Consider the following 26076-nt stretch of genomic DNA (forward strand, 5'->3'; position numbering starts at 1 on the left):
CCTAACTGGACGCACCGCGCTGCGTTTGTGCAGCGTCGGTAAACCTAAGATAGCAGATCTCGGTGGTCGCTGATGTAATGATGATGAATGCTGCGGCGCTGCCAGTTTCCCCCCTCGGGGGGCCCTCGACGCTGAACAGTCGCCCTAATGAAATGAACACAAATACAGTACTCACCCTGTGAGGGGGGGTCGCCAAATCTAAGAAGACACTTCAAAAGTTGATATAAAATGTCCTCTTGGTTCGGTGTGTTTGTCATGTGTGGCTAATGACGGGAGTTTCACAGAATCAAGCGTGTGAAGATGAAGCGTCTAAGTAACGGGAAGCTGTGTTTCTCTTGACAGCGTTAGCAGCCTTAAAGCAGAAACCCATTTTTTTCCCTCTTTTTTTATCAAAGGCAAAAGTTTATTTTAGTGTTTCACTTTGATGTGTACAATACGCAGATGACTTTCAACTCCGTGCCTTTGTCGCAGAGGCGTGTAATTTATGTTAAATTGATTTGCTTAATGTGCTTATAAAATAAGACTGATTTTTTTCCCCCCCTTTTCTGAGGGAATCGTCTGAATTGTGGTATTTTAAACCTGTTTAATCGCCTCTTTTTTCCTGTGTGGAAGGATTACGGTTGAGCACAAATAAAGATAGACCCTCTTTTTCTCCTCTGTAATTGGACATAGGGCAGATATTTCATGGGTGATGCTAATATCACATTAGCATTTTTAGTTTGGGATGGCAGCAGCAACCTCTGACTTGATGTGGAGTAATTCTGACTTTAGTGTCTCGGGTCAGTTCATCACTGAGGTTTCTGTGTTTTTTTAAATGCAGATAATTAAATGACAAGAGGCAAACATTCCTTTCCGACTGCAAAGTTGGTGCAGATGTGTTTATTTATCGACTTTGGAGAGTTGGACATGGTGAAAATGAGCAACACGAAGGCCTGAAGCAGGGAACATCTGCAGGATTGGGTGTGGGCGTCCAGGTCAGGAGGATTATGGGTGAAAAGGTCCAGCTTTTAATTGCTGCTTTGGAACTGTGGCCTGCCTTCTGGAACACAAAGGACCGGTCTGACACGCTTCAGCGGCTCGGACCTGTGAATATTTGGCCGACCAGTGGAATGCCCCGCTTTCTCTTCGCCTACCCCCTCTCCCAAACCCGAAAATCCTGATCTTTGTATTCGCCGTACGTTCTGCCCTTGGCGCTCTGCTTTTACTCACCTGGGCTGGCAGGAAGACCTGCACATGCTCCGGTTCATTCATTAGAGTGATGTAACCACAAAGACTGAGTCACACTCCTGTTTCAGGAGTTTCATATCTGTCGGGGGTGGGGAGACTGCATTGCCGTGCTAGGATCGATCATAAAGTGGGTACTTGCATACGGGCCCCGAGCCCACAACCAATTTATCCAAAAGCACATGAAAGAATCCCATCAGACACTAAATCTGCACAAGTAGGACAAAATGTCTTTGGTCCGGAGAAATAGCAGCTACATGTCTACTCATATGGGAGTGATTAGAGGACAAACTCTTGTTTAATTCTGTTTTGATTGGTAAGGCAGTAATTGTATTGTGTTTTTTGCCCCCCCCCCATCCCATCGTGAGTTGGAGATTGCTTACAGATGTTGTTGGCGGGTTTGGATCAGGGTTCGGGAGGCAGACTCTGGTTTTTCTGGGGTTTGGAAAAAACAAACAAAGCGCACAGTGTTTGTCTGAAGTCCCCCCCACAACTTCCCCCTTGCTTTTACCCCTTGGGGAGTTGGTTCCCCCCCACCCCCAGCACTCTCGCGGCACCCCTCTGTTTATTTTCTTGCTGTTTTTTTGTATCCTTACATGTTTACAGGGCGGAGGACAATTAAATAGTACAGATGGGTAATTAACCAGTGTTTGTTGAACGTCAGACTAAATATTTCCAGTAATTATCTGTGATTTATGGAGTTCTAAGTAAAGGCTTTGTTCTGGCCCAAATGGAGCTGTCCTGTACTTTGTGTAAATGAGTGCTCCTTGTGAATCACGTGTGTTTTCTTCATAATCAGAGACCTCCATGACCCAGATAGATTTGAGCTTGTAGACAGCCTCTGAGGTGCTGAACTGAGCAGCATGTCTGCCAGACTGTTGGCTGAACCCCCTTCTAAACCCACAGACAGCATTAACTTGAACCACCTTTATTCTTTGAAAGAAAAATTGCCCGGCACCATGATATTCCCAGCAGGGCCTTCAAACAACCCTTGTTTTTTAGGTCTGTGAACGTTTCTCTCTCTGTGGTATCCCCTCAAGGTTTCTCCTTTCTCTGTGGAAAGACTGCAAGAGTAGGATTATCGGCGTATCCACAAGCTGCCTCTCACTTCTATACTGAGGCATAAAACCAAAGAAAGATGTCCTGCATTGCTGCGTTTATGAAGTCGTTCTGGTTTCTGACGTGGACTCAAAGGTTTAGCACGACTGGGGTGAAACTCAAGCAACGCAAATTTGTGTTTTGGTCAATTGATCAAATACTGGATGGATTAGCCACAGCGGAGGAAGCTTTAGGTGAAATAAGTCAGGGTTTGTTGATGGATCAATCCACGATCTGCTGCGGCCATCACGAAGATCTGAACCCTTCCCTAATAAAGTGCTCTTCTGGTAAAATACTTGTTTTAAAAAAAATCAGAACCTGAAAGTCCGCCTTCTCTGGCAGGTAATCCCATCTCAATGAGGTGCTGAGGAATGAACAATCGCCATGGAAACCCAATCCCAGGCCAGTTCAGCAGCTGAGAAGAAGAAGAAGGTGGAGACCATCGCGGCGACCAAAGGCTTGGTGGCGCGCAATGACATCAGCGAGAAGGCAGTGGCCTCCAGCACCACCTCCAATGGTAGGAAGTTGAAACCCTTTGGAAAACTTTGCCTATATATCCTATATGAGCTTTTTGGTCACATATATGCTGTAGGTGTTTGCAGGTTCCCCGGAGAACTCTACGGACAACTGTTTCCCTGAACGTTTATTTAGCTAACAGCCAGTTGCTACGTCACTTGTGGCATTTCTACTTAAAATTCCACCTTCATATCCGTAACTCAGTCACTAAGCCGTAAATATGTGCTGTTTTCTAACCATTAATTCAGCTCCTGGGTTTTCCAAACATAATCAGTTACCACTTTACAATATTGATGACCGGGTTTCGGCGACACAATGAATGCTTTTAGGTTCTCATTACTCTAAGATGGAACTGAGGTACTCACTTGTAGTTCGCCCTGGCTCAATTCCCAACCTTAGCTGGTCCCGAAATCTTTCGGCATGTTTACATTCCAGTGTCTTCAACACATGCTGTTAAAGGTGCTGTTAAATCATACAGCCGTTCTCACCGGTTACCAGTTCCAGTTCCTGAACGAGGAACTCTGGATGGCCTTTTTGAGTGCTGAGCCATAACACAGACAGGTTTCGAGATCACCAAAGCCCAAGCAACAGCTGGAGCCATTAGCGCCCAGACTGTTTTTGTGGGTGTGCTTTAGCATTTTCCCTCAACTCTGTTCCCGTCAAACACCATCAGCCACCCGTGTAAATCTGAGACAAACAATCCAGGAAAAAGGGGCCAATAACTTGCTCGAACTTGCTTCCCATATGGGAGTTATCGCAGGAAGAGGGTAAAGTAATGTATCCTGAAGCAACTCGGGCGCGCTCTCGCTCTCACTCACTCCCAGATGGCCGACACGGTTTCATTAATTAAGTGGGGGCAAGCGGGAGACAAAAAAGGAGTTTGTTTTGGAAAAACGCGCGGTTGTAATTTGGCTCGGTGATTGCTGATATTTCTTCCTAATGTGCTGGTGATTACAGCCCCCCGAACAGCAGGAGGTTTGTCACGTAAACCGCTTCGGATTCTCAGATGCCGCCTCCTCCAAGTCAGAAGCTTTAAGCAGCTCGCCTCCTTAACATACAGTAGCCTCATAATTCATTTGATGACAGGATGGATGATACCTATCTGCAGAGAGAGGTCCCCCTTTAGATGGCAATCTCCCTCGGAATCAGAAGGTAGCTTACGCATTCTTTGTGTTGTTATAATTACAGCACATTCCCGAGTCGCCCCCAGAACTCATAACCTCTTATCAGGTGTAACCCTACACTCGCCTCAACTTTAACCCCCCGTAGCCCCGGTCCTGACCGCCTCCATCCAGACAAAAGGTAACTGTGAGCAGCTGCAGAACCCCAGTGACTGACAAAATACTTACCCCTTATAAAGCCCCTGCCCCCACCGATGGGGGTGCACCTTGCAAAAATGTGCTATGATAAGTTAAGACAGTAATGTTGGCTTTAGATTTTCTGTATGTTATTCTGTGCTTACTTGACTTCTGCAACTTTAATTGTAAAGAGTGACAGTAGGGGTGGCATTACCTTATATTCTTGATTAATAATAAAACAATAACAGTTAGCCGATGGCTAACATTACTTTGGAGGAGCAAGTGAGAGCTGGAAGTGTAAAAAAGGGAAAGGGTGGTACAAAGTCTATAAACTGGGCTGTCCTGAAAAGTTAGCTAGCTTGTTAGCCAACACCAGCCAGTAACAACACACTCATTCTAACAACAGATCATGTAGAACACATCAGAAATTTCCCATAAATACCTTTATTTGCATCTGTGAAACTGTTGCTGGAACATCAACAAGTCCCCTAATTAAACTCCTGAAGCTAGCATCCAGGACAACATCCGCTGATTCAATTCTAATATATTATTGACCTGGAGTGAAATGAAATGCGGAATATATGTCTAAAATGTGGGATATTTTTCCCTGTCAGCAACTCCAACTAACGGAACTTCAAGGGATACTTTTTCAACTCTCCGCCGTCCCTTCCCCTCTTGTCCCTGAGTAATTATTGAGTCCCGGTGGAACGTTCCCACATGGTTGGCTAAATGGTGGCTTCATTCTGTGTGCCATTCATCTCCGTGCCCCCTCCTCTTGCACTGACAGCTCAAAAGAGCCGACTGTGCCACAACAATGCAGTGATTGGTGCTCTTTAGGAAGGGTCCGGGGGAGGAGAGGCAGGGGGTTGGGGGGGGGCACTCTCTCCCCTCCCACCCTCATCATTCGGCAGGCAGGTGGACCGCGAAGTCCCCTGATTCCTTTGTTGAGTCCAAAGCAAAAAAAAAAAAAAAAAGATGTCCTTGCTTCTTGCCTGAATAAATCCTGTCGTCATGGGATAATTTTCTGATCGAAAAGAAAAAAAAAATGGATGGATGATTTCTTTTGAACTGACCATTTGAAGAAGAACAAGAAGGAGAAATGGATGGTGGATGGACCTTTATGATATTAGTGCCAGTTCCTGATGAAATTACATAATTTACTCACTTATAACGGACACGTGTAACCGTTTGCGGTCGTCTGCGTGTGATCCAAACGGGTCAGTGAATTCAGAGCACACGGCACTTTATATGAAAGGTCGGTCTTTGCAAAGCGGGACACTTTGGTGGGGTGTCTAAAACCACCAGATCAAGCTTCTCAGTTGCAAACACGCTGAGCCTCAAAGGCTGAGAGATGTTTGCTTTCCTTGTAGGTTGAGTGTAAATAGGCCAAGCAAACCGAGGATGTAGTTAAAGTGTTTAAAGGAGAAAAAGAAAGACTTGACCCTGCACTGAATAAAGGAAAAAGAAAATCTCCTGGTGGGAAGAATGATACAAAGAGCGAGGGGAGATAGGGGAGTGAGGGGCCACCTTCTTTTTAGGCAGCCATTTGAATGATCAACAGTAAATAGAGGGGAATGTCATCTGACAGAAATAAAGTTCCCGTTAACAGCGGGGATGGAAAGTAATTTACAGATACGCTGTCCCCGCCATCTTTGTGCCTCCCAGATAAGGTTTCATTTCAGAAACGGATAGGAGACATTTTCACTTACGGGCCTCCATTCTGGGACACCTGTGATAACAGCTTGTGGACCCCTAATTGAAAATGGGTTTCAAAATGGATTTTCATTTTTCTTCCTCCCGTCTCCCCCTCCGACTCTGCTCCCCCCGCCTCCGTCAACACTGGGCTCCATCCCTTTCTCTCCATCCCCTTGTCGTTGGCAGAAGGGAGGCAATATCGGAAGGACAGGGAGGGAGGTGGGAGGTGGGGGGGAATGGAGCGCAGGGAGAGAATCATCCCTCAGCCACGTGTCACACCTATGACAGCTGCGTGATTCGTCTTATTAATGAAATCATTGATCACTTGATGGGACTCATAATCAACTGTTCCTTTGCTCATCCATCGTCAGTCCTCCTGTCGCTTTACACTTTTCATCCACCCAACAGGAGAAATACGTAAATATGACCAAGAACACCCAGAGTGCTCCACAAGAGGATACGCCTCATTCAGAGATAAAGAATGTATTTTTTTGCAATTTTGTCTCGATTTTACAATAAATGGCATTAATTGAGAAGGGTAGTAGTAAGTAGGCACTTAATTTAGGGAAATGTTTGGCAGAAATTCAGATTTTCACAAATTAAAGAAACAAAACTTCGAGCTAGCTAATCCTTGGCAAAGACATAGCTAGCTCAACTAGCCTCCCCCGGCTTTTATTTACTGTGAATGTCACGGGTACCGGAGGAGGAAATGGGGGCCCCTCTATGTTACCCTACTCTGGCTCTGCCTGTGGGGGCTAATGAGAGAGGACTGATGGAAGGATAAGGGACCACATGGGATCACCCACTGGCCCTCGGGTCAAAGAGCACAATGGAGGAGGCGTTATGGAGCCTGACACGCAACCCCTCGCAGGAACGTTGGCTTTTAATGTCAAAAGAGCTCTGTATGCTACATCAATTATACATTAAATACGGAAAACCTGAAATTAAGAAAAAACACAAACAAAATGTCGAACTCCACGGGAACAATGTCATGTTTTGCGGCGTTTAAACGTAGTTGTGAGTGTAAAGTCACCCTGGCCTGTTCACACGGTGGTTTTCCTCCACTGGAGAGCACAGATATTTCACGGACTTCTGCACTGACGGCAATTTCCTGCAACAGCAGGGCAGGCTTTGGCAGAGCCACCTCATAGGGGCCAGAGGCACAGGATTAGCTTAGCCTTCTACTCAGGGCGGGGAGGAACCTCAGCTGCCCAGCCCAATCCAGATCTAAACCAGCCTGGACTGACTTGTTTGGCACGTTCATGTACACCCCGAGCTGCCTGCTGGAGCTCCACAGATGTTTAAAGTCTGGAGGATGCATATTAGCCAAGACTTCAAGACTCTAGTGAATAATGCCTTTTTAAACAGCACAGTGAAGGCAGACAAGGCATCCAAACAACAACCAGACAAATCTGGTTATCCAAAATGAGATTTTTGGATCCGTAAAATGCATTCCTTGCAACTTGAGTTAAGTGAGGAGATAAATGCCAAAGCTGCAAACACTAGAACAGTTTTTGAATCAACAAATGCATCGAGGATTCAAGGATTTCTTTTCAAGTTGTCATAAGTCACGCTGGCCTGTACAATGGCCCCTTAGAAGAACCTGAGATCATTTTCGCTGACATGCTGAGAGCCAGAATGGTCTTGGGGTCAGAGGTCACGTTAGTCGGGGACAAATCTTCGAACTAGTGACCTTCTTTACAAAGACAAATCAGTCTGCTCTGTGTGCGTGCACCGTACCAGCACAGTCAAGGGTTCTTCTCTCAGAGCCGGAGGCATGGGGTGATAAACTCATAAACCCATAAAGTGGGGAAACAGGAGTCGACCATTCGACCACTCAGTCCATTTGTCGGTACACATCAGTGTCCTGCCTCCTGCCACGAAGAACAAAGTACGAGTGTGCTGAGCGGGTGAGCGGGATTTACTGTGGTGTGCCCCTGTGAGCATCCTGTGTGTTTTCTGTGATTGCTCACACATCCTTTCCACATTCAGGTGGAAGAGTTCATGGTGATGTTGGAACAGAGGCCCGCATGTGGAAGGGGTTGGGGTTTTTAATGACAGAGCAGACTCCAACCCGTAAAGGCACTGCTTCATCTTTATAGCTGATTATTTGTGGAGGCATCGTGGCGAAGCTGCGGTGCAGAGATGGTTTTGCGTAAAAAAAATACCGAGCAAAAACTTCTGCGACGCACTCTGACGCAGAACGAACGGCGACGACCGTCAAAAACTGGAACGAATCAGGTTTCCCGACTTCTGTACAATATTTTGTTTGGTTCCTCTAACATTTGCTTGGCCGTGGAAGAAGGAAAAAAAACTGAAATTGATCCACAGGTTTGATTTGATCTGTGCAAACAGAGCAGGTCGGTTTTGGCTTGCAGGTTAGTTCAGTGTAAACATTTATCCGAATGCAACATTACTGTCCCAGCTGAGCCTTCTTGTCCTTTTACAGACACAGCACGTCTGCTTGAGTAGCTTTTTTGAAATATGTCCTGAATGTTTCAGGCCACTTGCTGCTCTGCCCTCAAAACTCACTGGATTAAATCAAGACATGCTTTGAGAGACCAAAAGGTCCCGTAGCCCCTAATCTCTCTCCCCTGACCTCCACAGCCTCTGGGCCTTGGCTCTCACCCTTTCCCCCTTCCCCCTCTCTCCCCCTCGACAGCTTTCTCCCTCGTAGTGCGAAAGAGGAGCTTGGATCAAAGGCCATAAACTGTGGCAGTGATTTCTGGTGATTGATTAGAAGCAGAGGTTGAGAAGCACCAGCTCCCTCTCTCCCCTCCTTTCTTCCCACCCTCCGGTGCTGTGCACGCATTCTCCCAGGGCTCTCGTAAGTAGCTCAGGCTTCAAGTGTAAAAAGAGTTGCCACGATTGGCAGACAGAGCCCAGAAAGCACATCCATACCCAGGCAGCTTGGACGGCTTCCTCTGCCTCTTCCTCCTGGATGGCAGGGGGGTGTCAGTTGATAAGAACCATTTGTTGTCTTGCTTGGAACTGGGGAGGGACAGTGTAATCCCCTCACCCTGGTTTGTTCACAGAGCTGGAGGAAAAGGGCAGAGGAGAGGAGGAGGAATCGATTTTCAGAGAGGGCACGCAGAGAATTGAACTCAGATGTGTAGCAGAGACAGGGCCTGAAAGAAGCATTCTACTTGCGGGGGGAAAAATGTCTGTAGCTTAGAGCTTAGGGCCGTGCAATTTGAACTTGTGCAAGGCCTTCTCATGTTAATCAATTGCATAGCTGTCTTTCACCATTCCCTCTTCTGTTCCTCCTCCTCCTGTCCTGATCTCAACTCATCCTGGAGGCCTTTCGACAGGCAAGTGGTCTTGTAGAGGTATTTTAATAAACCCACCCTGTGAGGAGCGTTAGCCTCTTTTACACAGGCATTCAGAGACGGGCCTGTTACTCCTCTGCCTTTTCCATTGAACTGGTTCCAGGACTTTGGTTCTGCTACTTCAACTAGCACCAGTTCCTTGGTTACAAAAAGACCAGTTTAGAGCCAGGAAAAGTTTGCCACGCTGGCCCATTGCTTGTTACCTCAGCCGCTCTAAAATGGGATTATTGTAACTCCCCAAAATATTTTACTGGAGAATAAACAAAGGAAATGACAAATAAACGAGAGTGAAAACAGAAACCATGCATGGCATAGCTTCTTAGCTACATTCTTAGCTAGGGAATCACCCGTTTCTTTGAAAATATGAACTATTTCTGAGGAGTGCGTGCAAAAGTTGCAATTATCTTCTTAAAGGATCTGAGACCACTAAGCAATAACTCAAAAAGAACACCTGGAGAATTGCACAAATTGTTGGACAACTCCAGTTCTATTGAGATGTGTTTCATGTCAGCCTCCAATAACCAAAAGGGTGGGCCCTGGAGGGCCGGGAGGGCTATTCTTCCACTTTTCTGGAGCCAGGCCAATTCCAAGAGCGCGGCGCTGTGAAAGTTTTGTTTTTCCCTCAGCCGTATTTACAAGGTGATTGAATGCATTTTTGAGTGTCACGGAGTATCTCATTTCGCCGTTAAAAGCTTTTTATCCCTCCACAACCACGTGAGGCCATGCAATGTATGCTGCAGGACCGCGGCCATACACAGACACACAACGGTGGATCACGCCGGCCCATCCTCCAGCTACACCAAGTGTGTTTCTGCACTTTTTTTTAGGGGAATCCAACTGCAGAAACACACTTGGTGCAGCTGGAGGATGGGCCGGCGTTATTAACTGTTTGGCGACTGCATGACTTCATCTTCGGCGCTGTCAGGCTCAATGGGCTCTTTGTTCTGGCTTGGCTCTGGAGCTGCTCAGCATGGGGCTGCGTGAGTCCAACCGCCCCACCGTGGTTCTGTAGGGTGGGAGAGGAATGGATGGAAGGAGGTAGTGGAGATTTACAAAAGACATGGGAACTGGGAGAGAACATGGGAGATCAAGAATTCAGGAGAGAGCAAAGAAAGTGTAAATGAGATACAGAAGGTGGGATGTTGAGGGATAAAAGGGGTGAAAGTGTAACACATACTGCAGGTGAACCCTATAGCAAACAACAGTCTTATAGTCTGATCATTTTAAACACACTTTCCATCCGGCTGATTCATTCCAGCGCGATCCTGAAGGCAGCCTGTCATCTAAGCTGCACCGGCAGACCTTGTGTGGAATGTGGGATTAATGGCAAACTAATGCGGCGATTAGAGAAGGAGGCGAGAGCTGAGCGGGAGAGAAGGATTTGAGGGCTGGGAGTGACAGGAGAGGTCATACATGAGGAGAGCTCATTACACAGAGAGGACGGCAACAGGAGAGAGGAGGAGAAATGGGAAAGGAGCTGTGAACAACTGCCCATGGTGAGACTGGGACTGGCCCACCATATGATCCAAACCTCTCATTCTGCTACTGAGCCACCTACACCCCCACAGACAGTATTCTAATCTGTTTGGCCCACAAGGCAGGTCCTCTAATCTACAGAACTTTCCCTGCCTGCTGCAGATGTAATGATGGGGTCGAGGTCTCACCTGAGCTTTAAGTGGGTGGGGAGTGGTGAACTACACCCCGTTCATTAAGTCAGAATGCCTATTCATATCACACCCCGGGGGCAGGTGAGGGTCAGGTCTGGGATTTTGTGGCAGACGTGGCCCACTTGTCAGTTTTGGGATGTTAGAAGGTAAATGATGATTGATAGGTTGACAAAAAGGCTCTTTGTGTGGTTATTTGGCACCTTTGGAGGAAAATGTGGAAAAGTAACAAATTCTAGTTTATATACTTAGCATGCCAGCAACACGAAACAGCCATTGTTCTGGGTTCTGATTGCCCAAACATGAGGAGTTCAAAACCACAAGCGTTACCAGCTGAACCATTAAAGGCACTAGCATGCTGTTCATTTAACCCAGATCAGTCACTCACACGTAGCCGCTAATTCAACCTGTAATGTAAACATTCAGCAGATTAGACCGAGTGCAGCTGAGCTGTAAATACACTCATTCAGAAACACTCTGGTTTCCATCAAGAACATCAACTGCGGTGCCGTTGAGAATTAATGCAGGTCTAAGAGATTCTGATCTACACGATTCTGTGCAAATTAAGTTATTCAAGGAGAGCGACTAATTGAAACGGATACTTGGATGTTTTTGGTTCAGGAGGAGATTGCTTAGCACCAGTGTAGAAAAAGTGTTATGCAAATATGGCTCTGGGGAGGAATTTGCCTCTGTCTACTGAGTTTCGTAGCAGGTGCCAAAACAGACCAAATGAGCAGGTCTGTGAATTAGACAGATCCACAGGCCTAATCACCTCAGAAGAGAGGCAGAGAACGAGCGAGTCCACTCTGGACTGAGACGTGCACCAGTCATTGATAAAGTGCTTAGCAGCAGGGAAATTAATGAATCCGGCCTGACTGGGAGAGGGGGGGGGGGGGGGGGGGGGGGGTGTTTGGCATTGAAGAGGAGGGAGAGGAAGAGGAGGAGATGAAGAGGGTAATCCTGTTCCAGCTAAATGGCTGATCCCTCTCATTCCTTAGATATCAAATGTCAAGAGTTAAATTAGCCTGCTAGCCTCAGATAGGAGTTAACATGCTTTTAAATGGGGCGGAGCGCTATGATTCCTGCCCCCTGTGGAATGGCGGGCAGGTACCTTTGAAGTGTCTAATTATCTTGTTCCCAGCAAGTCTTAATGGCGATGCATATTCTCTTGAACAGAGTGTGCATTATTAAACGAGCAAAACGGCCGAACAAGTTTGAACTTTTAAGAGTTAGTGGAAGAATTTGATGATGTCATACAGCACAAGGTGGGAAATATCCACAGTGGCAGTTTGGATTACATCTGAAGTGCATGAAATTTGTTGCATTATTTTTTTTCTATTTTATCCAAACTGTTGGCTCTGTGGGTCTTTGCTTTGGCCGGGTATCATTTCTCTTGGCAAACCTCTCCTAATCAGAGTGCCACAGACTTGGTCCAGATCACACTAGTGTCAGAAGTTGGATTCCAGTGCTGAGGCCCAGTGGAAAGCTGGCCCACTTTGGTGAGGTGGGCACCGGGCCCAGATTCACCCACTATCCCAAGTGAACATTAGTCACCCTAACAGTCAATATTGTTACAGAGGGCAGCATAACCAGGTTATGACTGATCATAGCTTGGCTGTGGGCTGTGATTGTCTATGTAATCATACTGCCTATAATACAATCACAGCAATAAATGACTTATTTTATTCATTTACTTTGATCACATGCATAATTTGGGCTTTGATTCCTTAAAGAGAATGCAGGCCTAGGTGCACTTTGAGTCAAAAATCTAAAAGCCATCACTAGCCCGAGCCAGAAATGCATCAGCGTGTATTTTGGAGTCAGGGGGCTTTCAGCCCTCTCACTTAAATGCCCATTGCTCCCTCACAATGTGGCCCTGATGAAACGGTAGTGGCGGATTTATGGTGGGTCCGTGCCCCCATATGGTGAATAGAGTGCGAGTAGGAGAAGGTGGAGGCTTGGCACGACACAACCCTGCTGAGAGGCTGATTTGAGGTGAGCAAGGGAAGATGGAAGGCGGCAAGCTGGCTTTGATTTGCCCCTCCCCAGCCCAGGGGCCCTGAAAGCAGAGGCTCTGAGTTGCTGATCTATGGGTGCCTTCCAGCAGACCCCTGGTGGCGTAGAAAAAACGGGCTGGGGGCTACGGGCCGCAGTTCAGTTCGTGAGCTGCCAAATTGAGACGTGGGAGTTATCAAATTTGCTGTGATAAATATTGAAGAGGGGATACGAGGGCCTGCATGTGGAAATCAACCCACGAGCAAAACCCTCACCTGCCCAAGCCATTAATTCAGACATCAGTCACACGCTGATGGCTAAATAATGCACAGTTGTCCAGTGTACCATACAGATTCATTTAAGTCCACAAACTTTAACAAAAAATTTAAAAAAAAAAGTGAATTAATTGACCTGACACGCCCTTCTGCCCATTAGGAAATTGGTTCATCAAGGAATTGTCACCCTTTTTTTGGGAGACGAAAGTAGCTCAGTGTGGTGCAGGGTTAACCTTCAGGTAGTGTAAAGCTGAAAAAAGTTGGTAGAAAATAAAAAAGAAGCCCTCACACAATGGAAGTAATCCCCGGTGCTTTTGTGTTGCATTCGGTGGAGTTTGAACGGTCTCCCTCTCTCTTGTCTTTCAGCCTTTTGCTAATCGGAACGATTCTCTCCAACTATAGCACCGGTGCCAGGGCCGGTGAATCAGGTACATAAGCCTAAGCCGCTTGGAGAGGTGCTCTTATTAAACTCAAGCCAGCTGCTGGAATTTTTCTTCCCCCTCTCATTGTTAATTGGGGAGTCTTGAGTCTTTCCCGGGAGTTGATTTGCAAGAGAAAGAAAAAAAGGAGCAAGAGATTATTGCACAGGAGGAGATGAGCTTTGAAGAAATGTTTTGTGATTTCACTGTATATCCCCCTCCCCTGTTCACTCTCTGCGTGCTCCCCAGCCAAAACCTGTTTGTGCCACTGACAACGGTTCTTTGAGAAGTTCGAAGGTGGAACACGGGCATGTGTCTGGTTTTGGCTCAGAGGTACAACAGCACCTCTGATGTTTGGGGAGAGGAAGAAGGGATGGGGTGGGCGGGAGGGAAGGTGAAATGTGATGTGCAGTGGTCCTTTGTGCATGCCTGAATCATACGTGGCCCAGCTCTGAGTTCAGGCTCGAGGGCAAATTGGATGCTTGATAGCGGAGGACAGATTGGCATGTTGGGGAACAGCAGACCTTGTTTTTAACCTCAGCCTCAAGTAAATGCCTTCAAAAACAACAAGCCAAGGGTTTTGTTTCACTTTTGTTTTTTGGTTTTTTTGAATTGGCAGGGCACCCTTAACTTAAGCCCCCTCTTGTCCCACAGCCCTGTTCTCAAAGGAATTGGCCCCACTCCATATCTCATTATCTCCTTTAAAATTTCATTTGTCATTGCATATCCACAGTCTCCTTTCAGCCTCCATATTAAAGGCCTTGCACAGGGATTTCTCTGAAGGTATTCGTACCATTTTTTTCAATAGAGACCCCGGACAAGAGGAAAAGGAGAGAATCTGGGCTTTAGGATTTAATGAGAGGCTTCATGGGGTTGAAAGAATGTTAGAAAGTAAGTGAAGGAGGGCAAGAGAGTGTATTTGTGATGGGCGAGAGGAGAGAGAGGAGTACGGGAGGAAGAATGCAGGAATAGAGTACCAGGTACTATAATAGTGGCAGAGAAAGCTCCTGAAATACTAGAGCCGGGGCGTGTGCTCTGATCAGAACGGCAGTGAGCACAATTACCTTCTTTTCAAATCCTTCAGTGACACTGCGGGAGGAAGGAGGACTTTGAAACTTGAAAGGCAGGAGCTCGCTTTCAACCTCAAACGCAAGCAGGAAAGGGCTCTGAAATTTGTTCAGTGCTCCCCATCCACCATTAGCTTGTTTCTTCCTCTCGCCTCCAGGCATTTAAGCGCTTTTTGAAAAGATGTTAAGAAATTCAATCACCATAGAGAGAGAGTGGGATAGTTCTTTTTTCTGTTTTTTGAGAGGCATGCTTTCCTCTGGTCCACAGAGGACTGGCCTGCTGCTTTTGTATTGGTCTGAATAGGCCTGCAAACTGGTGGAGGACTGGATGTGGCAACCATGGGAAAGGAGAGGGAAATAGAAGAGGAATGAAAAATGAGGGAGGGAAAATGGGAAGGGGTCCTGTTGGGTCCGAGTTAGGCAAGTGTTGAACTTTTGTAAGTTGCAGGTGTTTACAGTTCGTGAGCTCATCTTTGACAGATACCTGACATGTTTTGAGGATTTGAAAAGTTTCCACCAGCAGATACAGGCAACATGATTGAAAACAACTTACTCTTCTGCCAATGGTAGGATTTAGCTGACCTTTGTGCTGTTGATTGTTTGCTTAGCCATTTAATGTGCTATAAAGTCAAGCAATGAAGCCCCTTAAGGTGGTATATTGTTGAATGATGAGCCTCCCTGGGGCTTTCTATGCCGACTGGATGGGAAGGTGGGAGTGTGACATGGTGGTGATTGAACTATTAGTCGCTTGACCTCCCGAAGAAGAGGGCAACAGATCTGAATAGAATTTGGAGGGGTGGGGGGTGGGCAATATAGAAAGGGAAAAAGGGGCAGAAGAAATGGGGAAGAGATTAAACAAGACATTTAAGGTATCCAGATTTTTATTTAAAGATTAAAACAAAAAAGGAAACAAACTAGGGCCACAAATGGAAAGACCTTGTGTTTCCTGGAGCTGGTCACAGATTTTTTTATTCCCAGTATGCTTTTAAAAAAAAATCTGGTACATGAATGTGGGCTAAAAATGCCCAATTGCTAAATCTACAAAGGTACATTTTCATTCTCAGGCACTGTGTCTGCTTTATAATCTAAATGTAATTGATTACTTTATGAATAAAACATTAAATATCTGTCATAAAGGTAAACATGCTCACTATCACAAAGAATGGACATTTTTAAATGCACACGCTCTACCCTGAGCCCGGCATAGTTTACAGTCTCCACTTATTTCAATCCATGTCGGGAGATGAACCCAGTTCTGAAATCCCTTTATGTTAATATTGCGCTTTGCTAGAGCAGACCTATTAATCCAGCTTTAACCGTATAAGTGCCATTATTCCCTTAATAAGATCACGGGCTGTGCAGTATAGGATTAAATACTTATATCATAACTGACGCTGTCATTTCCTGCGGATGAGAGAGGCTTGCCTCTGTGGCTGTCAGTTCCGCGTTAAGAATCCTTGAAACCGCTGCCAGAGCTGCACCAATGAGTCGTTGGCCTGGTCGCTGGTAATGGATGTGGGAGAGTGAGGGGAATAAAAGCGGGACCTGTGGGTTGCTATCTTTCTCTTTCTTCTCCTCTCAGCCTTCTTCCTTCTTCCTGGCTCTCTCCCTCAGCCACCCTCGTCTGATCGTTTTCTCTTCTTCTCTGAAGTGCAGCAGTGTTCCTGAAGTGCTACGGTGGCGGTCTTCTCCAGTACTTTAGGTAGTGCTCTTTAATCTAGCCCTCTGCTCCTCTACTTGTAGTAGGGGAGTTCCGCACCACTCGGGTCCATTATGACCAAACTACAGGTTCTGCCTTGATGGCATGACTCTCAGTGAGCCATGGCAATGCCAGGAAAAGTACGATAAACCGCACTTGAAACCAAAATTTAACACAAGCAGCGTTGAACATGTAGACTATTAATAACAGGTGCTGATAAAGAAGTAAGGCTTGAATGGAGATCCGACTCGAAGATACAAACCAGATGTAAGATTTATGTGAACTATGCACATTTAACCTCTTATCTCCATCGTTGTAACATGCTAGTCCAATTCCTGAATAAGCCTACGTAGTAACGTACCACATAAAAACTATTAGCAGGAGTTCAGTTCAGAGTTCAGGTCAAGGGTGAGGGGGTCATGTCTTCCTGGTAAAAGTCAACACAGCGTACCTATAATAGCAACAGCCATTCAGCCCTGTGGTGTTGGTACAACCCATCTTTAGGCAGCTTGTGTTATCCAGACAGAAAGTTGGCGGTCCCCCCTCAATGCTGACATATTTTTCAACATATCGGCATATTTGTCTACTGAGAAACTGGACTTTATGTCCAGACGTAGCTGCTGATTTTCTCCTACACTCGCATTTTACCTCTGGTGCCTTGGATGGAAGTTCATTTTCATTTATTTGGTCTATTTTGACGTCTTGTGGGGATTACGTAATGCCCTAACTGACTCGAGAATGTGAGAGAAGTTCAAAACGTTAGAGCAGAGATGTGTTTACATTACTCTCAATAAATCTGCACTGCAGCATTTTCCCCCGTCAGAATTTTACAATAACATTATGGTTTCCCCATCTTTCTGTCTGCTCATGCAGAGGACGACAGTTCAGGCACGCCCTTCCACCGGGAAAGGCGCAACGCCATCAGCTCCCACGCCCCGACGGCCAGCGGCCTGGACAGGAGTATAAGCGAGGAACCATCCACCTCCACAGATGATCGTCCCTCCCTGCTCAAGAAGGAGCAGCATAGTTCCCTGCCCCACCTGGCTGATCATGCCCTGCCGTACCGAGGCACTCTGTTCGCAATGGACCCCCGTAACGGCTACCTAGATTCACACTATGGTAAGTAGCAAATATTTTGTAGAGAAATAACTGATATCTGTGTCTAAAAACGTTTTATGTGGCTTCTGATGGACCTGAGCCATGGAGGAGGCTTCTACAGGAACGTCCTGTCCAGAATGTCCTCCTCAGTTCAGATTGATATGTTCATATGCAAACCTTCACTGCACGCACAGCCTGGGGCAAAAATTTGGGAACTTTTTGTGTACTTTTCACCTCCCGACAGTGAGGCCAAGTTTATGCCTTTCTTTACTCGAGGTGAGAGGCAGCACTGCCAAACACTTGATATAATCTGACAGATTAGCCCCTTTCTTCTGCACACACACGCATGCACACACACACAGGCACATACGCACGCTCGTCTTGTTGTACGCCTGGGAAGTTAGTATGGGGAACGGCCAGCGTAGCTTCTTAATTCCCTCATTAGGGGCCTGTCTGAACACAGTACTCCACTTTCTCTCATCAACACACACTTCAAAGCACCAAAGCAGCGCCAAGTCAAACCTCACCACCCCCTACTCTGCTTCCCTCTCTCTGTGGGACTGAGACTGTGTGAGAGGAAGGAAGTGAGGGAAAGAGAGAGACTAACAGAGATGAGCATAGAGAGATTGTGGTGAAGGAATAGCTGTGGCTTGAGTGAGATACAGAAGATAATTTGAGAATAAAAGTGAGATAGACGGTATAGTTAGATCAAAGTGAGGCGGTGTGTGTACGGGCTAAGAAAAAGAACAGTAGCTAGATGAGTGCAGAGTAAGAGGCTGATAAGGGGGTTAATTCGGTGGCCACTATAGACAGGACTTAGCCTGCAGACAAGGATTTGATGTGATAGCTTGTTTAGTTTGGTAAACTTGCTGCAGAATTACAGCAGACAGGGTGGGAGAGACACATTTTAATCCAGAGGCAGTAATGAAAAGTCCAGTGGACCCCAACCTTGAACTGTAACTCTACTTATTCAGCCACTTCATTAGCTACACCTTCATACTTGGATGCCCGAAAATCACCAAGGTGCCTCTTTAAAGGAAAGGTTACTTAAAAGCATGCAGCAGTGCCGCGTACAGGAGCCTCGAGTGTGGAACATTACTGCCCGTTACAACCCGACCTAACTCAGCAAGACTGCCACTTCTCATTTCATGTGTATGTGAGTGGGGGTGATTGTGTGTGTGTGAAGGACCCTTTGGTTCCAGACCACTGAAGCCTAGGGGTAGGAGTGAGGAGAGGAAAGGGGAGATGGGGTGGGTGGGGGGTCACTCTGGGGTGGAGGGTCATGTGGGAAAGTCTCAATCCGAAATGGCGAGTTCAAAAGCGGCAGGAAAAGTCAAAAGGGCCGTAGAGCTTCAAGAGCTTTCCTCCATGTCTTGAGACTCAAGAGGTTGTAGGACTGGAGACTAGAAAACCAGGGTCTTTACTGCAAGGCTGTAGACACAATATATCTAAATCTTCCATCTGATTCTTCTTCTTTTTCTTTGTTTCATTTCGTTTGAAGATAACCAATTCCTGTAAGTTACTGTAGATATGATGACATAGGAGACTAAGAGTGCCAAAGGATTGAAAAAAATGTACACGGGTCTCAACAGTTTTAAATATTCTCATTGGTGTTTATCTGGCAAGTCTCTGATCCTGACTCTGGAAGGTCTGTGTGATCCCAGACGAAAGCATACAACACCTCCTCCTGGCCCCAGGTGTTGGGGACACAGGGCGTCCCTTAAGACACTGGTCCCATTCTGTCTGATTGAACCCAGCGCAGGAGCTCAATCCCCCATGAGAATTTGTGGTCTGAGGGTCAGCGAAACGAAAGGGTTTGCCTTAAAATCCCTATTTCCTGTCCCTCCTGCTGCCGCTTTGAACCAGAGGCCCGTGGAGTCTGTCGCCATTCGCGCGCCACAAGGTGTAAAAAGGTCATGGGTTCCTGCTCCTGGTTTCTGGTTCACATAAAACAACACACATACAGTCCTCTCTCACTTGGCCAGTGGTAGCCCCACTCTAGGAGGGCTTTGTCACCTCCTAAATTCATCCCAGGTGTGGGAATGTGTGTGTGTTTGTGATGGAGAGGGGGCTCCAAGTCTTTGTGCTGTGCTTGCAGTGCGTGCCACGCCGCACTGCAGACAGCCACGTAAATCCGATTACTCTTCACGCTATCTTGTGTCAGTGCTTAATGTGCCTAAATGCAGCGGCACCTGCAGCCTCCCCACACCTGGCGCTCACTCATTACTGTGGTGAAGAAAAGTGGCTGTAGGCGTATAAGTTGAGAGCAACGAAGGGAGCAAAGGGGGAAGATGGCAGGGTCTGTGAAAAAGATGCTATTCATGCAGACTTGTGATCTCCCACTCCTCTAAGGCCTAAGACCCTGTTTACTCTGGTTTTTACACCCACTTCAATTCATAAAAGAGGGAGGCACAGGGAAACATTACCCCTATTGTTAGCATTAGCTAATCGTGGTGATGCCTGAGTCTTAACAGCTTTTCTTGGGCAAACACTGGATAAGAGTCCACATCCTTCTTACCACAACACTAATACATGGGGCTTTGCTGTGGGATAAGAAGAAAGGATTGAAATGAGGATTAATGAGGGAAAAAGTCTTTTTTTAAAGATCTTAATTGTGTGGAAGCATGAATGGGATGCGCAGTGCCGACATCTGTTTACTTTGTCCGCTGATTAGCTGGTCAGTGGTCCTGCAGCAACAGCAAGCCCACTTGCTGGCTAAGCATCTCTGCTTCCTCCGAGGGGATCTTCTTCTTTAAAGTGTCTCCTTTCTGAAGACTTGCTTCTCCTTGCCAAACTAAACACATCCACAGAGGGACTTAAAGCGCCTCCTTTCAATGGGATTCTTGTAAATGTTAAAACTCCACTGAAACACTCAAAAATATCCAGTGAAAGGAGAAAAGAGACGAAAGTGAATTTGCAGAGCTTTGCTAAGAATGTTTAAGTATTTTGGCACTGATGTAATACAATTGTGACTACTGTCATTGGGCATAAGCAGTATCAGAAAAACTACCCAAAACTTACACAAAGTGCTTTGGAAAAATGAAAGGCTCCGATATAAATACGACCAGTTTTATGTCAATGAATGTCATTAATCAATAATGCCAATGTACTCTGAATAGAAAATACTCTGGGGAATACGAGTACCTCTAAAGGGCACATGAAAAAAAAATTGAGTACGGTAAGTGTATGTGGTTTTCTTTATTGGCGACAGTAGACCAAACCCATTACTGTATGGCATAGAAAGTGTCCTTAAACTGTAGCTGCCCAGTAGCCTTTGGGATACTAAAATCATCTTGTAAGGGCTCAATCTATACTCCAAAGCCTCATTGTCCTGCAGTGGTCTCAGAGACTCAAGCCTGCTAAGCTAAAGGCAGTAAGGGCATGTATAATCCTTGTCTGAAGTATCCGAGCACATGTATGGAAGTGATACTGTTCCATGAGCTTGGACAAAGGTGGTTGCACGGTTCTAAGAGAATTCTCGTGAATGCTTGGCCTAAAACCTAGCCTTGTTGCTTGTTGTGATGTACAAGGAGGGGTGACCATCCAAAGGGGTTAAACCCCAAAACTGCTGCGCTTGATCTCGGGTCTGCTGGGCCGTATCATGCCGACCGCTGCCCGGCGTCAGTTTGACTGCCTGGGTATCAAAATGCGGCTGACCACTGAACTGGATGAACTGGCTGTCGCTGAACTGTACGTGATCTGCACATGAATGACCCTGGACTCTGTAGTTAATTACAGTGGATGGTCTTCTGGTTCAACTGGACTGGTACAGCTTTTCCTCTGTCTGAAAATAGAAGGAATGGGAATAAGAGCTAGAAAAGTCAACGTTTATGACCGCAATAAACGCAATTCACATCATTTTTGTGTCAATAAAACTATTTCCATCGGATCCTGGATCATGGATTCATAATATTAACATGATTACAGCTCCAGCAAATAGCCAAATTATTATATTTCAGCGTCAACTCACATAGCATAACTGTTAATATTGGATTAAAAGGAATTTGGTTGGATTTGGTGTGTTGAGTAGATTAAAAGGCATCGGCTTAAGTGCCAAAGGTACCCTTCTAACTAAAGACATTACATTGCTGCACCTCCTGATTCAAGATTCAGATTTATGGTAGCTTTCCTTAATGTGTGCAAATTTCTCTGCCATAACATGCCAAGGTGTTGCTCACCAACCCTCACATGCGTGAAAAGGATTCAGACAGGGCCCTCTTGTAAACTTGCTTTCACGCAACGAACTTTCCAGCCTCTTGCTGGGGCAAGTGTGAAAAAAAACCCCCAAAAAAACGGGGGAGTAGAAAGTAGAGCCTGAGGTGTGAAGACGCGTGCCTGTTTCAAGGGTAAGTGTTTGGCTTTGTGATTGTTTCAGTATTGGCTTTTTCAGCGCGGTGGCACGGTGTAGTCCCCCAGCGGCGTGCCGGCGTAGAGAAGCCTGGGGCGCACTACAGGCAATGAAGAGGGATCCCTTCCATCCACCTCCTTTCATCAAGAAAGAACAACACAGGCCCGTGCTCTGTTGTGGCCCCTTGGTCCAGCACACCAGGGATAATCAGATGATCCCCTTTTATACAGCTTATTAAAGGCATCTCATGCTGTAAGATAGGTCACGTTCTCACATGTTTACGTCTTTTGATAATACGTGATGAAGGAAGCGTCATTTTGTACAATGTTAAGGTCACATTCTGGCCTAACTGCAAAGCAGAGTATCTCATAATAATGGCAGCTTTTTCCCCCAACAAAGACTGGATTAAATTTAGCTAGCCGAGAAGAATTATGGATCTCTGGCAAACCTAACACACTCAAAGGAGAGTACTCAGCATTTCTTGTTATCGTTTCACAACATCTGTCAGTGTGTTTGACTTATTTTGGAATAAGATCGGTTTATCAGTTGGGCCACAGGGGCAAAAGGAAACATTGGGACTTTGCTGACGTTGCTGAGCCTTATGAATGAAGATTTGCTGCATTTGTCTACTAAAAAGAAAAATCAATTGCAGCGGACTCCACTGGTAATTCTAAAATTACAAATAGACCCAGCTCGTATCCTGATGGGGGCCTTTTCTCATTGAGCGGGTTTCCTCTCCTCCTTAAGTTACCCTGTAGACTCCAGGAGGATAATCACCACTGCGTGCTCAGGGAGAGTCTGTGTTTTTTCATGGCTTTTCGCATTTATTTCCCCATGTATCCAAATCTCATCACTCCTGTTTGTGTTTGTGTTACCGCTCATATAGTGGCAAAGATAAGCGCCCTTATCCCTTCTGCAAAAGACTCATATCTCGCTCTCGTCTCTGGAGGGTCACGAGCATTGTTCTACAGCAAGAGAAGGCTGATGAACAACAGAGTAATTAAAATGTTTCCGGCAGCCTGGTGAAATGTGAACCATATCAGCGTGAGGAAGGGGAAGGAGGATGGGGTCTAGGGCTACAAGCAAGAGAGAAGGGAGTTTCAAGAAGGAGCTGGGGGAGGAGTGTGTAACAAAGCAGAAAATGAAGAGAGACATAAAAGAATTGGAGCTGGAGGAGGTCAGGCCCATCACAGGCTTCAATGTTTTCTTTAAAGATGCTTGGGACAGGTGGCAGCTCCAGACAATCTCGCACCACAGAGCAGCATCCTCTGGAGGAGATAAGGGATTCCTCCAGCCCTCCTTTCACACATGCTTCTCACTTCCCAAAGCCCACCGTCCTCCCTTTCCTCCCATCTTGGGGTTCTCCCAGGCAGACCGCTTTGATGTAGCTCAGTGTGCGCAGGCAGCTGTAGGCCACGGGGCTGCAGAAGTGCTGCTGGGCCACTGGGCCATCAGACTGCTGGGATCCGGCTCGAGCGCAGCTCAATCAGTGGGGCTCTCCGGTGCCTGGCACTTTCAGGTCTCATTAAAGCGCTCCGGCAGGGTTAATCCTCTTTAAGGTTTACACGGGCCTCAGTTTGTCTCTCTGCCCAGGCTGAGGGAACCCTTGGGCACCACCTGCGTGACAAAGACTCAAATCACTGTGACACAAGTTCCCTCGTCTGTTGCTGTTGTGTGTTGTTCTCTCTCTTCACTCTTTTTCCATGGCTCTCACTTGCCTCGCCTTGCCTCTCGCATTTTGACTTTTCTTTCCACCCTTTCCCTTGAGAGCACCTAGGCGTGGTTGCAAGTCTTTCAGGATTATTTGGGCAAAATCTGTTGACAGGGTTGTGGTAAATGGATTACAACTTTGTCCTTGTTTTGGGATGCCGTGAGGAGGGAAAGGCGAGCGATGCGCTTAGAATAATGAGAGAGGCGAAGAAAAGAAATAGACTGGGAGCGGGATTAACTGAAAGAATTAAGAAGACGATACAAGGGTAAGAGGGTGAAAGAGAGGCTAAGGTGACAGAAATGTGGAAAACTAAGTGGAAAACAGAGACGCGCTTCCAGATGCTTTTGCACTCACAGGACCTAATTGGTCCAGGAGTGTCACCCTCTGTCTGGTCTCACCAGCACCCACAGGCCATTTGTCTGCTCCGGCACTGGCCTTTGTCTTTGCTGTGTGACGCACAGTTTCCTCCATTGACCACATAACTCTGGAGGCCTGCGAAACCTTGAGTTTAGTAGAAAAAAATAGAAGCCTTTAACATTCTTTTCAAAAATACATCAAAGGATTACAACAATAGCGGAGAACAATTGTGTAATAAACTTACAATATGAACATGACCATTTTGCAAAGACTTAACAAGTTTCTTAACTGCTTCGAGACCTTCAGGGCCCCCTTTGAGGGGTTTTAATTAGCTAGCTAATAACAGGCTGTGTTATTAAAATCCAGGTGTAGAAACTGAGCGCTCACTATAGTTTCAGTATTCAGGGCTCAGGGGGAGTTATGAAGGCCAGAGGTCACCCTGTCACAGACTAACCTGCCGTAGAGAGAGCAATCACCAACGCTGTCACTTTGTGTCCTATACAGATGCCATCTAGCAGATTAATCATACTTTTTCCCACTTCGTGATACTGACATTTAAACATTGTTTCATTTCCTCTCAGTCAATTGCACGCTAAGATCTTAAACGCGCCCTGAATGTTGCATAAATCACAATGCAGGAGCTGAGGAAAATAAATGTGGCAAAGTGGCGATGAGACAACGTGAGCTTTAAATCAACTCCCTTCAGTCTGAGAGGCATCTCTGTTTGGAGAGGGTGACAGACTGGTGCAAGAGATAAATAGTGAAAGGAGGAGTAGCATAGCTACTAAACTGCTGTGTATATCTTCAACTGAGTGTGTGCGGAGGAGGGCTGACTGTATGGATAGAGACGGGGAACGGGATCGAGTGTCAGGGGGAGGAGGGCCAACACGTAGCGCTTTGTTCTGCTCCCCAGCTTATCCCATTCTAGAAATTCACCAAATGTAGGAGATAGATTGTTGCTCCACCAAGGCCTCATGCAATAACCTTCACTCCTCAATCCACACGGGGATACCGGGAGGAAGGGAGGTGGGGAGTGGGAGAAAACCCAGGGTCTATCAGGTGGTGGATGGTGCTGGGGGGCCCCTGGAAGAGTCATGTTCGTGCTTAGCTCCTCTGTAGTGTAGCTCGGGCCTTTGTGATGGTGTGCAATTTGTTAAGACTTTTCTTGGAAAATCTCTTGCAGATGCTCGGCCCCATCCAGTTCTCCTCGAGCTGGTTGGAGTTGAGGAAGGGTCTGCAAAAAATTCGAGCAAAGCCAACAGGTTGACTTTCTAGCCAAGAAAAGAAAGAATAGAGAGCAGACGAGTGTTTTTGTGCTAGCTGAGGTTTCTCCTTTTAACACCCGCTCTCTCTTCCCTACTGTTTTTCTTCCCTTTGCACCATGTTAATTAAGTGTACCCGCAGAGAGATGGGTTGTGCTTTTTGGGCGTGAGAGCAATTGAAAGAAAATACAGGGAGAGGGAAAATGCGGCAGAGGAGAGAGCAAGAGAGGAAAAATATTGATTTACAAAGGAAAGGCAAAGTGTGATCTGCCAGTTTTACACATATGATGAATGGCATTGCACCACTTAGCATTCCTCTGTTATTTAACCTCTTTTCTTGCTTTCTTTTCACACTTGATTTTTTTAATTTATTATGTTTACTTTTCTCCTCTCTCAGCTTTGTATAAAAGCATTCTCTGTTGTAGTACCGAGGCTCGATAAACACAGCAACATTAGGCTAATTTATACAGCGGTAATTAGGCCATCAGACCTAAAACAATCTGGGACCCATAATTAAGCAAAGCGCTCTAAAATCAACAGCAACTCCCATTGAGCTTAGCTAAACAGTCAGCAAAAGTGGTATTTACATGTCCAAACAGCTTGAGGTCTGAAGCAAACACGATGAAAGAGTAGAGCGATCACAGGCAGAACTCAGTCTTTGAGTGCTGGTTTCCTCCTGCATCCACTGAAAGTCTGCTACGGGCTTCCTCATTGGGCTTTTTACAGATATACATCCATTATACTGAATTTCAGGTATCTCACAGGACTGGAAATCATGTGCACTAAGCAGAAAACTGCAGAAATACTGAAGAGGACCAGGAAGAGTGTGTTATATTCACAAATGTCAAATGGTGGATGGAGACATCATGTCTGAACCTGGTTTTCTGCATCACTGTTTCCAAATGTTCCCATATCTGCCATGTAAAAGAAAACCTAATCCAGAAGTCTCTAAACTAAAACAGGCTCAGCAGCAGCATTCCCAAATGTTTTCAATTCCTAAAATGTTAAATCAGCGCCACAA

The 26076-nt window shown here is 46.1% G+C and overlaps 1 protein-coding gene across 1 annotated transcript in view; it reads left to right on the plus strand.

Moving 5' to 3' along the window:
* The window catches only part of gli3 (GLI family zinc finger 3), a 73126-nt gene that overhangs the window by 11877 nt on the left and 35173 nt on the right, over window positions 1-26076 (plus strand). The window contains exons 2-3 of the mRNA XM_003968118.3: window positions 2665-2839; window positions 17153-17398. Coding sequence (XP_003968167.2) covers window positions 2707-2839; window positions 17153-17398 — 379 coding nt within the window. The 5' untranslated portion in view covers window positions 2665-2706. The remainder of the gene's footprint in view (window positions 1-2664; window positions 2840-17152; window positions 17399-26076) is intronic.

The sequence above is a fragment of the Takifugu rubripes genome, chromosome 10 (genome assembly GCF_901000725.2).
Source record: "Takifugu rubripes chromosome 10, fTakRub1.2, whole genome shotgun sequence".
Lineage (NCBI taxonomy): Eukaryota > Metazoa > Chordata > Actinopteri > Tetraodontiformes > Tetraodontidae > Takifugu > Takifugu rubripes.